Source organism: Pseudorca crassidens, chromosome 10 (genome assembly GCF_039906515.1).
Source record: "Pseudorca crassidens isolate mPseCra1 chromosome 10, mPseCra1.hap1, whole genome shotgun sequence".
Classification (NCBI taxonomy): Eukaryota; Metazoa; Chordata; class Mammalia; order Artiodactyla; family Delphinidae; genus Pseudorca; species Pseudorca crassidens.
Window position 1 is genome coordinate 20,668,517 of NC_090305.1, and position 16,564 is coordinate 20,685,080.

At 37.3% G+C, this 16,564-nt stretch overlaps 1 protein-coding gene across 1 annotated transcript; it reads right to left on the reverse strand.

Annotated features, from left to right (window-relative positions):
• Positions 1 to 185: 185 nt before the first annotated feature.
• On the reverse strand, positions 186 to 13,951 carry SLC17A3 (solute carrier family 17 member 3). The gene is given in 10 exon segments (XM_067755464.1): positions 186 to 1,005; positions 1,167 to 1,303; positions 2,218 to 2,305; positions 2,599 to 2,749; positions 2,841 to 2,967; positions 3,246 to 3,422; positions 3,531 to 3,649; positions 7,136 to 7,273; positions 9,812 to 10,045; positions 13,512 to 13,951. Coding segments are annotated over 9 exon segments (1,389 nt in total). The 5' UTR covers positions 13,732 to 13,951; the 3' UTR covers positions 186 to 1,005; positions 1,167 to 1,168.
• Between the last annotated feature and the right edge of the window lie 2,613 nt (positions 13,952 to 16,564).

Consider the following 16,564-nt stretch of genomic DNA (forward strand, 5'->3'; position numbering starts at 1 on the left):
CTTGATGGCTATAATCTCTATTCAACACAGTAGAGATCACCATGGGGAGCAACCTAGAACATAGTTTTGGCCCCTCTGAACATGCTATGACCCACTGACACCTACAAATTATAATTTAAAGAAATACTGAACCATTTCATGTTTTGAGCTTTATATATGACTTAACTACTGAAATTAGGTTTGATCCTAGAAGGAGAAACATAAGAGACTCATACTGGGTAATTTGAGGAGTGTTAAATGAGACAATTTACACAGGATTGGGAAGGTGGGAAGGAAACCACAAGATAATTCTTGAGAATCCCAGAACTTGCAACATAAAGGCCAAAAAAGGTTTGATGGGACATGGGAAGAGAGAAATTACCAGACTATGTGGAGAGGGCTGTCTGCTAGGAGCTGTGAACTATACAGGAAGGATCAGCCACCTGCAGTCCCCACGAGGAGGAACTTTAGAGATAAATGCTCCCTATCCTCACTCGTCTGTCTCCACTGAAAATCCAGCAGGAGGCAGTGGACAAGAAAGTGTGGGATGCAAACCACTCAGGTCAGCCTCCTGGGGCCCGAGCAGGATGCAGGAGAGTGGAGCACACAAAGGGAGGAACACATGGACAATATCCAGCCCAACAAATATATAAATTAATATTCATTTTCACAAGTAGGAGGAATCATTGCCCTAGGGAGGTTACTGCCCTCGATTAAGAGTTTCAAAACATAGTTTCCTGTTTAGAGATTCAAAAACTGTGAATCTAGCCTGCTGGCTCCCATAGAGCAGCTCCTCTGAATTCATTGTTAACTCTATGAAGATGACATGTTCTTGGCTATCATTTTATTTGAATTTTCATTCATCTTATATTTTTCTCAAAATGAAATCTGAGTAAAATAAAGAACTGATCTCAGATTTGAAAAGAGCTACAGCAAAGAAAACTTTTTCTGTTGGTATTTTCATCACTGAAGGCTTCTCGTTTATGAAATAAGGTGCCTAATGATTTTCCATCCAAGGTGGGGTAACTAAGAAGGAAAAATGGCATAGAATTAAAAATTTAATACTCCACCATAAAATAAAAATAAAAAAATTGTAAATCAACTATTCTCCAATATAAAATAAAAATTAAAAAAAATTAAATAGTGCTTCTCTGGTTATAACCATAGATGAAATCATTTTTCTTTACCTTCATAAACGAGTGAGTTTCCTCTCTTTAGCCCGGTCTTGGACATCTGCTTTTCCAAATATAAGGTAGAGGATCAGTCCTAATGTGTTAACGGCAAATGACAAGGAGAAGACATTCCTCCACCCAAATTCAGGGTCCTGAGGAGACAAAACTTCAAGTAAATATTACCCCTTTCATCCCTTTTTCTATGAAACTCATTAATAGTTTAGAAGACAATGTTCACCAGTGGGTTTTCATGTAGAAATTCATTTCCTGAACACAGCTTAATAGTTTGATGGAAAGAATTTCAAAATGGATTCAGAATGTTCTTCATAAAATGGACTTAAGGACCGTTGCAATTAACCTCCAGAATTGTATTTGTCCCTATTTATCAAAGTGCCATACATTTTCTCTTTTGTGCGAATCATGACTATACATATGCTGATAATATTTCTTCTTGCAGTGCAAGAAGAATCTTGCAAGAAGAAGATTGAGGGCTTTGGAGCTAGATAGGTCTAAGTTAGGAGAATTCCAATTCTACACCCTCTTAGTGGAAAGACATATTCTATCAGATTTTAATCATCAGGAAATGAGGACAATAATGTTTCATTTTCATAATTGGTGGGAGAATCAATAATTAAATGAGATTACTGCATATGAAATACCTATAATAATACCTGCATGTATCAGGCACTTAAACATATTTGATTTTATTATCTCTTTGCTTTTGCATGGTTATGCAAATGAAAATTTCCAAGTGTTGCAGAAGACATGGCAAGTTGCATATATGCATGGATTCATCATCTTCTCACAGGACATCTATGTGGCTGTGTGATTTCAAAGACTGGATATTACCAGTGGATCACTAGTGAGTGCTTTGGTTTCAGAATAAGTAAAGACTGAGGTCATGAAGGAAATCCTTTTATATTTTTCTTTGCCAAGTTGATCTTCATGACAAAGTTACCCACAATTTAATTTTATTATCCAAAATGTGAAAACTTTTTTTTATGCTATTACCTTTATGAATGGATTCAGCAGAGTGTTTTAAGAATCCTTAACAAGAAAACTTTACCTGACTGAGAAGAAATCCACTGACAGTGGGTGCCAGGATAGCAGTTACCTGTGCTCCCCTCGAGGCTCCCATGAGAAAGCTGGAATGCCTGTAGGTGACAGGAATGTTTCAGGCTAGATCCATAGACACTTCAGCCCTGCTTAGCATATGAATCCATCATATAGTAATTATGTCAAAAAGGACTCTCTCTGTGTATATTCAATGAAAGGTACTGAGACAAATCAACAACACCCTCCTCCCACATACTTGAAAAAATGGCCACAGGCTATCAGTGGTCCTTGCCCATGATTTATAATTTCACAAAGTTTGGGGCTCCCGGAAGGCTGCAGGCTAAATCTTTTTCAGGAAATATGATAATGAGAGTGGAAATTATAGTCCTACCTTGGAGCAATATCTAAGGCATTGATATAGATCCCTGGCTGACTAAACAAGCTTAGTCCACAGGAGAGCGTCAGAAGGCTCACTGCTGTGATATAGCTGGAGGCAACGTATGGCAGAACCACAAGGGATGCTGAAGAGGGGAGACATCCTATGGAACGAGGAACAGATGAATTTACCAAGATACATCTTTGGCTGTTGTATCCCTTATGAATTATCAGAGCTTTTGGTCCTATTCTTAACTAGAACTGTGGCAATTTTCCTCACTGTAACAAGCCTAAAATTCTTGGTCAGAAGGAAATCTGCCAGGTAACCTCCCAGGATGCCAACGACCCAGGCAAAAATAAAAGGAAGGGCAGACAGGAAGCCACTCTGAGGGGAAAAACTTGAGTAAACCATCATAATAAAGGCTGTGAGATCACACCTTGTATTGATAAAGCACTAATAATCATACCGACAACTCTGAAATCATACTTTGCTAAGAAAATCAGCAGCCTCTTCCATCATACCCTCAGAAAAGCTACGCACATGACTGTTACATTATCTCTTGGTAATAAAAGATAAATTTTTCTAGATGAGATGATTTGTGAAGGCAGAGTAATTCGAGAGTCATGCAAACAGGAGAAACGGGTGGAGGGAAATATACTCACATCTCTGATATCAACATTGAACACAGAGCTGATGTAAGTTGGTGTGTATACAACCATTATGTTAATTAACCATTGATGGCTGAAACAGCAAAAACACAAGGACCAGAGGGGTAGAGATCTGACCATAGCTTTGATGGGAAGAGGCTGCTTAGAAGAGCTGACTTGAAAACAAATTTACTGATTAGAATAGTAAGATCTGAGACATGCTCACAGGTCCTTAGTCACCCTGATAAATCCAGATGCTGATACAAGATCTCTGGAGAAGGTCAGAGTCTTTATGTGTACCTGTTGGGCCAAGGAGGATATGATGTATTCTTTTTCTGTGATGTTTATCCATGGGTGAGTGACAGGGTCATCATAAATCAAAACAAACCAGAGAAGGCAGGAGACACAGCCAACACCTCCTGCCAGCAGAGGTAAAATTGGTAAACTTCTGTGTGAATATTTTTACATTGGGTTATTTTCTGGTGTGGTTCCTGGGAAAAGCTCTTGCTCTTAATATCTTCTTCCCATTTCTCAAAATACTCACATGAATATCACAGCTTTCTAGAACCCATTCCTTTAGATTTCTTGATTATTTGTGTACACAAAAATGGTACTACACTTGATATCTCAACCTTTTTAATACTAATAAAGGAAAACGATTTCTCTGCTCACAACCCTTCTGACATCAAATGTGTGGGGTTTTCACACTAAGAAATTCTCTAATTCTCTACAGACACCAACCTGACATCCTACAGTTTAGCTCAGTTCTGACACTATCTGGCCTTAGCACAGACCCTACAGAGTAAGGGCTCAGTCACACAGGCTGCCCCCTACTTCAGATACTAATTGCAAGTAGTGAGTCCTCAAATTACCCACACTTCTGTTCAACTCTACTACAAATTCAGAGGTTCCCACAACTCCCTCTTAGTCTGCTAATTTGCTGGAATAGCTCACAAAAGTCAGGGAAATATTCATTTATGTTTACTGGTTTATTATCAAAAATATGATAAAGGATACTGATGAACACCCAGATGAAGAGATACATAGGGTGAAGTCTGGATCGGTCCTGAGTGCAGGAGTTTCTGACCCTGTGGAGTTGGGGATATGCTACCGTCCCAGCATGTGGATGTGTTCACCAACCTGGAGGCTCTTAGAACCCCATAGTTTAGGGATTTTTATGGAGGCTGTATCATGTCGCCATAATTGATTATTAACACAATCTGATGCACCCTCTCCTCCTGGGAGGATGGAAGTTGGGGCTAAAAGTTCCAAGCTTCTAATCACCGCTTGGTCTTTCTGGTGGCCTCTAGCCTGAAGCTATCCAGGAGGATACCAAGAGTCGCCTCATTAGACAAAAGATGTTCCTATAACTCAAGAAATTCCAAGGGATTTAGGAACTCTGCTTAGATGCTCCTATCATCCCTACCACTCACCACAAAATTACAAGAGTTTTAGCTCTGTGTCAGGAACTGGTGGCAGAAACCATATCTATATATTTCTTATTATGTCACAATTAGCCATTCTAATAGGTGTGCAGAGGTAGCTCATTGTTTTTATTTGCATTTCCCTAATGACTAAGGATGTTGAGTTGACCACCTTTTCACATACTTATTTTCCCTCTCCCTATCCTCTTTAGTGAGGTGTCTTTGCCCATTTTTAAATTGGGTTTTTGCTTTGTTATTGAGTTTTGAGAATTATTTACACACTCTGGATAAAAGTCCTTATTGTATATGTGTTTTGCAAGTATTTTCTTTGGTGTCATAGCTAAGAAATCTTTGCCTAAATAAAGAGCAAAGATTTTCTCATATGTTTTCTTTTAAAAGAATGATAATTTCAGATCTTACAATTACCTCCAACATTCGTTTTGAGTTTTTGTATAGAGTGCAAGATATGGATCAAAATTCTTTTTTTTTTTTTGAGCACCATCTGTTAAAAAGACTATCCTTTCTCCATTGAATTGTTTTTGCATCTTTGTCAAAAATCAGTTTATCATTAATGTGTAAGTCTATTTATGACTGTATTCTGTTTCAGTGATCTGTTTGTCTCTATGCCAATACCACAATGTCTTGATGACTGTAATCTTATAATATACCTTGACATCAGGCTGTGTTAGTCTTACAACGTTGTCATTAATTTCCAAAATTGGCTATTCTAGGATCTTTTTATTTTCATGATAATTTAGTTTTCAGTGCATGTTTCACATCTCTTGTCAAATTTAGCACTGTTATCTATTTTTTGATGCTATTGAAAATGGTACTGTTCTCTTTAATTTAAATTTCTGATTCTTTCAACTTTTGTATGTCTAAAAATGTCCTTATTTTGCCTTTGTTTTTGAAAAGTTGTTTTTGTCTCTAGAATTCTATGTTAACAGATTTATTTTCTTTTTTCTTGCAGTATTTGAAAGATGTTGTTCCACTGCCTTCTTGCTTTTATTGCTTCTGATGGGAAAGCTGCAGTCATCGTATCTTTGTTCTTCTCTCTCTAATTTTAAACTTTGGCTGCTTTTAAGATTTCATCTTTATCACTGGTTTTGAGCCATTTTATTATGGTATAACTTGGTACAGGTTTCTTCATATTTCCTTTGCTTGAGATTCATTGACTTTTTTGGATCTGTGAGTTTATAGTTTCCAACAAACTTGGAAAACTTTCAGCCATCATTTCTTCAAAGGTTTCTTTCTGCTCCCCCATCCCACTCCTCTCCTTTGGATACTACACACCTTACTTATGTTCTCATTTTATTATTACTTTTTTCTCTGTGTAGGTCATTCTGGATGGTTTCTATTGCTACTTTTAATGTCATTAATCTTTCCTTCTGTTGTATCATCTGTCATTAATTCAATCCTTATATTGTAGTTTTTATCTCTAGAAGTTTGACTTAGGGTCTTTAAAAATATATTTTGCATGTCTCTACTTAAATTTTGAACAAATAAAGTTATAGTTATAGTAACTATCCTTGTGTGCTAATTCTAACATCTGTGTCAGTTCTGGGCTGGTTTTGATTGATTGATTATTCTCCCTATTATGGATTGTGTTTTCCTGCCTTTGTCCATACCTGGTAACCTATGCCTTGAGCCAGACATCACGAATTATATCTTGTTGGGTGCTGAATATTTTTGTGTTCCTATAAGTATTTTTGAGCTTTGTTTGGGGTACAGTTAAATTACATGGAAACACTGACCCTTTGGGTCTGGTCATCATCATTTGTTAGAGGGATGCACAATAGTGTGTCCTCTAGAGCTAATTATTTCTCACTATTGAGGAAAGACATTTATTAGGATTCTGCCCAATGGCCCAAGAATTATACAGTTTTTCATTCTGTCTTGTGAAAACAGGCACTATCCCTGATTCTCTATAAGTACTGGGCACTATTCTTTAAATTTTTCCAATGATTTCCGGCACACACACACCCCCGCCCCCCACCGGCCTCAGATGATGTCTCCACACAGGTATTCTAATCAGTGCTCTGGTGAGTATCAAGGGGGACTCTGCAGATAGCCAGGGTTTTCTCTGTGTGCAGTTGTCTCCTGTTAGGCACTCTTTCCTGTGAGCTCTACCTGCCTTACTTTCTCAGGGCTCTTACCTCCATCTCCTCAACTCTGATACTTCTGTCTCTCACAAACCACCCCTCTGCAAGTCTGTCCCCTACTGCCTGCTAGGGCAGCAGATTCTGCCAAATCACTTGGTGTTAATAATGCATCATGGCAGGTTAACAGCATCATAGGCAGGAGGACTTCCAAATCCTTTGATGGTACAAGTTAATTCTTCCCTACTATTATATTAAGACATTTTCTTTTACTAGGATCTTTCTGTCTCGATTCATTTCCTCCAGAAAAGTACACACAGATAGATACTCAGAAGAATCTCCCTGAATATGAAAACCTAGGAGTGGGGAGACAGCAGCTTACCAAAGATATAGAAGACAAAAGGCCACCCAAGGGCTTGACTGATGATGCCACCCAGGAAGATGGCAATGCAGCTTCCCAGCATCATTCCTGCAAAGAGAGAATAAGCTGTGGGGCTCTGGACTGCCACCTGATAGATGCCTACAGAATGACAGATGACATGTTACAGAGCAGTATCACCATAAAGAGATAAGCATAGTAGAATATATGGACTTCAAACTTGTGATTGAGTTCATATGTTCTCCTGAGGACCCATTTTTCTGGCAGTTCCCTAGTAACATTGCAGATGACAACCATGCTTCCTTTTATGTTATTTTAATTTTTAATTACACAATTCATATAACATATGCTATTGTAAAAGTAAATTACTGCAAAGAACCAAGGTTCCCCTCACGTGCCCCCCAATCCATCCCCACTCGAATGTTAACCAACAGCTACAATTTATTATATGATGTATAATCACATACAGTTTCCTCTCTGCACACATACATAATGTATATCTATACATACATGCATCTCTTGGTAAATGCATTTATGTAATATGTAGACAGAAAGTTAGATAGATTTGTCTATTAATGTGCTAATAGCACTGTTTTAATTTCCATGGCTTTACCGAGTATTCTCATATATAGTGAGGCACATATCCCTTTTACAACTTCTTCAAAACTAGACTATTATGTTTTTTTAAATTTTCCAGATGAACATTAACATCAACTTGTCAACTTTTATATATATGTATGTGAGTTATTATTAATTTTAAATAAGCAGGACCATAATGTACCTATTGTCCTGTGACATTTATTTTTTATTTAACAATTGGGCTTGTAAATATTTCCATGTCACTGCAGATGCTACCTAGTTGTTACTTATGAACATAAACTTAATTATCACTTCTGAACTTAAACATAATTTATTTCTGTACAGTAAAATAACAGACGTAGGCTTGCTAAACCAAAGACTGTGCATTTTTTTGACAGAACAGCTGAAGTATGCTGCTAAAAGGCCATACTAAATTAAACTGCCAACAAAGATTGTTTTCCTCATCTCTTGACAACATTGGACATCCTCAAAGCTCCCAGTTTTCCAAATATGAATGCAAAACAGTATATAAGTTTTTCTTTTTATAGTGCAGTTGAACATTTTTTTCATTTTTATTTCTTTTGTGAACTGTTCATAATCTTTTTTTTTTTGTTTCTTTCACTTGTTTAACTTTGTCTCAATTTATAGAATCTTTATGTGTTGTGAATAATAACCCTCTGTCTGTCATGCTGGCTGCAATTCTATTCTCCCGATTTAAACTTTGTTTATGGTGTCTTTTGTAACCTAGCAGTTGTGAGTTTTCATGGGGTCAGATCTGTAAGTTTCCTCTGTAATGACTTCTAGATTTACTCCTTTGCTTAGAAGGGCTTTCCTGATCTCACAGTTAAAAAAAAAAAAATCAGACCAGGGCTTGGACCCGTGTCCCCTGCATTGGCAGGTGGATTCTTAACCACTGTGCCACCAGGGAAGTCTCAGCAACTGTTTTTTATAGCAGTGTGTTCTTTTAAAATGAATATCATCTACACATATTCCCGTGGATCTCTCTGATGTTATTTGTTAATTATTTAAAATCTGCTTTCAATTCCTTTTTCATTGGGGTTAGTTCTTGCAGTTTTTGAGTTTGGTTTCTCTCTTTCATGCCCTTGATTTCCTTCAAATGTTTGACGATTTGGAAAAGCCAATCTTTTTTTTTTTTTTTTGCGGTACACGGGCCTCTCACTGCTGTGGTCTCTCCCATTGCGGAACACAGGCTCCGGACGCCCAGCCTCAGCGTCCATGGCTCATGGGCCCAGCCGCTCCGCGGCATGTGGGATCTTCCCAGACCGGGGCATGAACCTGTGTCCCTTGCCTCGGCAGGCGGACTCTCAACCGCTGCGCCACCAGGGAAGCCTAGCCAATCCTTATTTATATTTGAGGGTATCCCTTAGTCAGCTCTGATAACCAAAGTGAGTTTCCTTAGTCCAAACTGGGGCCTCCATTCCCCTATCAGAGGATATGAGCTCAGATGACAAAGACTAATCGTCCAGGGTTGTGAAGGGCTCTAGAGAGGCATAAGGTCAGGCAGGGTGTGTATGTGTATGCACGTGACTCGTTTTCTGGCCTTGAAGAATCCCTGGCTCTCCTACCCTTCTCTCCTTACCCAGCACCCATACTTTGGCAATTTCCAGTTGGTCAGCCCTACTCTTTCCATTTTTCATTTTGACTCAATGTAACTGAAGCTTTCTTCCTCCAGAATATTCATTCCAAGTACACTGTCCAGACAGATCATTATCAGAAAGCAGTTCTCAGGACAACTGAGAGCAATTCCAAAGAAAATTAAGTTGGATTCATGCCTCACACTGAACACTAGTATAAACTCCAATATGTCAAAAATTTAAATATAAAAAATGAAACCATACATATTCATTAAAAGCCAGGTTGGATGCTTTTGTAACATTTCTAACTATGACTCAAACCCAGAAACCATAAAAGAAAAGAATGATCAATTTGACTACATAAAAATGTATTTTTAAAAAATGGCAAAAAGCATTATAAGCAAAGTCAAATCACACATGACAACTTGGGGAAAATAACTAAAAGTCATGTCACAAAGGACATGAAGACTTTTTGGGGACTTATTTGGGTCAAAGGCAGGAAGACTTTTTGGGGACTTATTTGGGTCAAAGGCAGGAAGACTTTTTGGGGAATTATTTGGGTCATCAAATGAGTCAACAGGCAGCCCCTCAGTGGAGCTGTTAAACTGGGACTGATGGTTTGTGCTGTTGGCCATGGTTACCATGGTGATGTTCATGATAATATTTTGTGCCATTATTATGAAGTTGCAGAGACGTGTGATGAAGGCTATTCCATAGCGAGTGGAACATAAGCTTGGAGCTAGAAATATTATGACATTATATTAGTGCTTTCTTTATTGAACCATCATTTATTTTTCACAGGTTATAATACAGAAAGGCATCACCTGATGATTTAAGTGGCGCTTCTATCGGCTTTGGGAAAGAAAGATTCCAAAAGCAGAAAATGACTGAGTTGAGTCAAAGCGTGTTTTATACCACAGCTTTATAGACCCTGACTTGTTCTGGGGTGTTCTGTTCTTCCTGCAATTTTGTCTCTCCCATCCCTAGGTTACTGTATTCTATGGTTGATGAAATTACTCATATTTAAATATATATAGATATGGATATATAGAATATATATAGTAAAAGTAAATATATACGTATAAATGAAATATGTATAGTATACATATTTAAATTATATAATTTATATTATATGTACTATATTATATACATATATAATGTAAATTTTAAACATTGAAGGAGTTGTTCATTGGTATAGATTTCTTATTCTTCTCATATGTCTCAGTCAGTGAGGGCAAACTTTCATTTAAATTTTGAAATTAAACCTCTAGAAAGATTTTCTCATTAGAGAAAAATTGACACTGACAAACTATGAAAAAATATAGTGAAAGTGAAAAAATAACAGAAAAAGAAATGAGCACAAAATTAAAATAATCTGTTTTTGTACTTCCAGGAAAGACGGCTATTGCCAGGAAGAAACTATTGCAACAATCCAGAAAAGAAGTGAAGAACCGTGAACTAGGGTGGTAGCAGTAGAGGAACTAAGATGTGATAAGATCCCAGATAGATTGCAGTAGGGGAATAACTGAATCTTGGTTTCAATTTTACAGATGGGTGAGGGAAGGGCATTAGAGAGGTTCTTGTTCTAAACAGCTGGAAGAATGGAGTTGCTGTTCAATGAGGAAGAGAGTTCTGCAGAAAAAGCAGGTTTGGGGGCAGTGGGATGATAAAGAGCTTATTATTGGACAGTTAAGACAAAGATGCCTTTTAAGGACACAAGAGATGTTGAGAATATTGTTGCATATAAAACTCTAGAGTTTAGAATAGAGGCTGAGGCAAAACGTTGGGAGTTAATAACATTCAAGATGATACTTGAAGCCATGGTATTTAGGAAATGAGAATAAATAGGGAAGATAACCAAGGACTGACTCTAGGGCTCTCCAATGCTTAGAGGTTGGATAAATGGGAAGAAACTGTCAATGGAAACTGGGAAGAAAACCAGGAAAGTGTGGTGTCCTGGAAGTCAAGGGGAAAAGGGCTACAGGGAGGAGGGAGTCAGTAGGTGTGTCAGATGTTTCTGATAGGTTATGTAACATGATGACTGAGAATTAACTCATTTAATCCTCACAATAATCCTATGAAGCAGCTACTACTACTATTCCAATTTTACAGGTGCAGAGAGGTCAGCTAATAGTATAGCTCAAGTGTCTATGCTCTTAAACACTGCATGTGTACAGTGGCTTTTATTTTGTCCCAGATGATTCCATGAGAATACCTTTGCCACAATCCGAGTGCACTCATCTGTGGGGTTTGTATGGCTCTATGGTGTAGGAGAGGAGAACAACACCATGCATCATCAAGAAGTCTTCAAAGCTTCAAGAAAAGAGGTGCCTTGAGGTTTACAAAAGAGCCTTTCCCTCAAGACCATACTCTCTTCTTAAGTAGAACACAGATCTTTGCAGTGAATGTAGTGGGGAGGGAAGAATTTGGAAGAAACTTGTAAGTGTACTGTAATTAGAGCGAGGAGCTAAAAAATAATATCTTTGTAAAGGTTTTCCTTTCTTTTTTGGAGCTGGGTGATGACTTCCTATGTCAATCAAATCAACTAATAATTTATCAGTTCTTTGGCCTCTGATCTCCCCAGCTTGCTTTGGGATCCTAGAGGCCAAAGGCTACAGAAAGCAAGTATCAGCAAACCAGGAGACTAATGGCTCACAAATGGGTGGGGTGAACACCTGCCTCATGAGATCGCTGAAAGATCCACTAGAGGCTGTATTTAAAAGGCTTAGTCTGGTGCTTGCTGCATATTAAGCGTTCCCTACAGGCTACTACATGTGTTCTTAAAAGTTATTTGTTTCCCGTGTCTAGTTCAAATATATGAAAAATAATGTTGGTACAACATCTCATGTCTTAAAATTTAAAAGCTCAGTATATAATACAATAATACTGCCTTTTGTCAAATTGAAGTTGTCATTGATTTAAGATGCATCATTTTTTGCTCAACTAAAAATCAATTGATCAACTAATCAACAAATCAAACTTAATAGATCCAAAACTAAACTCCCCCTCCCAATCTTGCTCCACCCAAATTCCTTCCCAACTCAGGTGATAGAAATTCCATCCTTCCAAACACTTTGCAATTTATCCTTGATTTCTTTCTTTCACAGTCTACATCCAGTCTATCTAGAACATACTGCTTTCTTTACACTCAAAATGTATGTAGAATTCAACCACTTCTCACCAGGGCCACTGTTATCTTTTTGTTTAAAGGCTCTTCCATGTGGTTCTAGCTACCAACATCTCTTGCCTAGATTTTTGCAATAGCCTTCAACTTGACTTCCTGCTTCCAGTCTACTCTCATTACAGCATTTGGAGTGCTCTAGTCATACCATAAATTTGATCACGCCATTTTCTGCTCAAAATTCTCTATGTGGCCACACTATTTTTCAGATTAAAAACTAAGGTCTCTTTAGTGACCAATGGAAATGAAGTATTTATAACCATTGCTTAAAATTTTTTTCTTAGGAAAAAGCCCTGAGGAAGTAATAATTCCAACTGTAGACAAGTGTTATGTTACAGGATATCATGAGATATATAGATAGATAGATAGATATGTTATATCTATATAACTATATCTATCAATTAATCTATCTGTATGATAGGTAAGCAAAAACCCCCAAAACTCCACAACTTAAATATCCAACCACAGGGATTTTTCAGGTAAATAATACTTTATCTATTGGATATATTTGAATAATAATATGTATCCTTTAAGAATAATGATTGCATTATAAAGCAAATTGAAAAGTATGTGTGGTCCAAAACATACAACATAATATATACAGCACAGAACTATATAAAATATACATGTAAACGAAGGCAATAAAAACAAATTACAGTGGTTACATTAAGCTTAGTAACATCTTTTTTCATATCTTGATTTTTTGAGGTTTCTGTAAATAATTTTTTATACTTTACTTAAGCAATACAATTATGCTTACAATATTACATGCAATAACAAGCAGAATACACAATACTATGTGTAGACGATTTGGTAGCATTTATCAAGAACGCAAGTGCATATGGACTAAGATTAGGAGGTAATCATCAAAAATAAAATACTTTTTTAGAAATGTACATTAATAGCACTTGATTTTTAAAAAACAATTAAACACCTTAAAAGACATGAATTCATTTCTTTGTATTACGATATTGTAAAAATCCACCATAAAATCCTAAAACCACATAGTGAAGGTTGAGTTTACCTTTCCCAGGACTGAGCTTCTCATCCCCTTGTACATCTTGGGAGTACTTCCCTGCCGTGGGACTCAATTCTGTCATGGTGGCCGTTGCGTTCTTCTCTCCTGATGACTGTTTTTCACCTACAGGGTGATATGTTATCCAAGGTGTCAGCCACGAGAAATGAGACTTCTTTGAAACATTTAAAAAGTGGGCAACAGGCAAACAGAAGCTGTGCCGTTCCATCTGGATGGGGTATAAGGAGGATCATTACCTAGTCCTGGCTCAATACAACAGGTGTACCGTGCCTAAGGCGTGGAACCATTTATTATGTAGGATCTGGAGTACTCACTGTGTGCCAATTTGAGAGCGCTGGATTTGGAGCTAGGCATTTCTAAGTTGAAATCCAGGCTTGTGATTTACCTAATGTGCTGAGTGCTACCAGGAACAAATTTGTGTGTTTCAGTTTCCCATCTGCTCTTAATAAGAACAATGACAACAACAGCGCGGCAGCAGCACCTTCATCAAGGACTGTAAGGATTCAATAGACTGCACGTGCCGGGCGCTCAGCAAGTGGTTGCTATGTGGTTTATTGCCATCGTTGTTGGAGCTACTACAGATGTGGGTCACTGCGGAGCTGTCTCCTTCTGGCATCCACTACTGCACCTGAGAACCTGGCTTCTGGTACCCCTGATGACTCCCACACTGCTTCCCCGTTTGACCCACTGTGAGTGTCGCTAACATGTGTCATCGATAATTGGAGACCAAATTTGTATAATGAGATGATACAAGTTTTAATTGGATAAATTTGACATGTAATGTGTAAATTTAAGGTGTACATCTCGTGTTACTTTGATACATTTATATATTGTAAAACGGTTGCCATTGTGATGATATTTATCACATTATATACTTAGTACAATATTATTACCTATGTTCAATAAACTGTACATTAAATCTCTATGGCTATTTTAGTACTTGGTACAAATTTGTACCCTTAAATACCATCAATGTTACTCCCTACCCTCCATCCCCTGGTAACCACTGTTTTACTCTCTGTGTTTTTTTTACATGTTTCATTTTAAAGATTCCACGTATAAGTGATATCATGCTGTATTAGTCTGTCTCTGTCTGGCTTATCTGATTCAGCATAATGTGTTCAGTATCCATCCATGCTGTTGCAAAAGGCAGGATATCCTTTTTTCTCATAGCTGAATAATATGCCATTGTGTATATATACAGGATGATACAATTCTAACCCTGATCATTTTTGGCCACAAGTTGATGATAGGTCTACAGTGTTATAAAAAAAACTAACACCGAGATCTTGACCTTTCTGCTTATAAGAGAAGTAAAACATCTTTCCTACATACAATATTAAGATCTTTAATACCCCAGGGGATTCTTGTATGGTACTGTGTGTAGAATTACAATATTTGTGCTATGTTTAGTGCTCAATTTATTAATGTTAAACCTCTTAAAGGAAAAGTTTCAAAACATGTAACTATTTATGCCACTAATAAATCAAAGTTGTTGGTTCAATAAATAATATCCTCTTAAACATTTAAACACTGGCACTTAACTAGACTCGGTCTAAAACCAGTGTTGCAAACTAAGGCATGGCTTCTTAGCATTTATAAAAATTAAAAGTTTCATTAGTGCAGTAAAAGTTTCATTACTGCACATGCCATAGGCTGCCCCCTTAGGATATAAAGTTAGACCCTCTCTGGTGGCACACGGCCAGCAATGTTGCTTCTCTGTCTCACTTTGTGAGAGTGTGGGGTTACCAGGGTTGATTGGTCTTTCCTATTCCTGACCCCACTTTCCCTCAACTGCTTGCCCTACTTTCAGGACCCAAATCCAACCATCCTTTCTATAAACGAACCTTGTAGGAAGACATATGTCCTTTAAAAAATGGGGCAAACTTCTGTCTATTCCCCTCTACATATTGAAATTTTACTTTTAAAATATCCCTAATAATGCTATCCTTCTTTGTGTTATAACTATTATATGAGCATTTCTTACATTAATACCTTCTTTTTAGAGAGTTATTATGGAATCATGGTTTTAAAACGATTCCATTTCTATGTAATTCTATTTTCTTTTCATGTTATAATTATCCTACTTGGGTGCAGGTCAAGTTCAGAGTGTGGCCTTTGGATGTCTCCTCTCTATTTTTATTCATTGTTTTTCTTAAACAGCTTCATTGAGGTATAACTGACAATGAACTATGCTTATTTAAAGTGTACAATTCCATAAGTTTTGAAGGATGTATACCCATGAGACAATCAATGCAATCAGAATAGTAACTTATACATTATCCCCTGTAAGTTTCATCCTGTCCTTTTGTAATACTTCTCGGAAGCATTTCCCAGCTCCTGCCCATTCATCCTGCTCTTCTACCCCTGGAAACAAGAGATTAGCTTGCATTTTCTAGCAATTTGATAGAAATGGAATCATATAGTATGTCCTCACTTTTTTCTGGCTTATTTCACTCAGCATAATTATTAGGAAATTCATCTATGTTGTGTACGTTAATACTTCATTCCTTTTTATTGCTGAGTAATATTTCATTGCACGGTTATACCACAATTTGTTTATCCATTCATCTTTTGATGAAAATTGTATTGTTTGCCGTTCATGGCCATTACAAATAAAGATGCTCTGAACATTCATGTACAGGTCTTTGTTTAGACACGTGCTTTCATTTCTCTTAGATAAATACTTACGAGTGGTACCTAGGAGTGGATACATACCATATGGTAAGTATATGTTTAACTTTTTGAGAAAATGATGAATTGTTTTCCAAAGTGGTTGTACCATTTTACACTCTCACTAACAGTGTATGAGAGAGTTCCAGATCCTCTGCATACTCAACAATTTGATGTGGTCAGTCTTTTTAGTTTTAGACATTCTAAAAGATGCGTAGTAATATCTCATCATGGTTTTAATTTGCATTTCTCTAATGAGGTTGAGCATCTTTCCATGTGTTTATTTGCTATCAATATATCTTCTTTGGAGAGGTGTCTCTTCAGATCTTGGCACTGGGCATTCTAATTCCCTGGTGTGGCCAGAACAT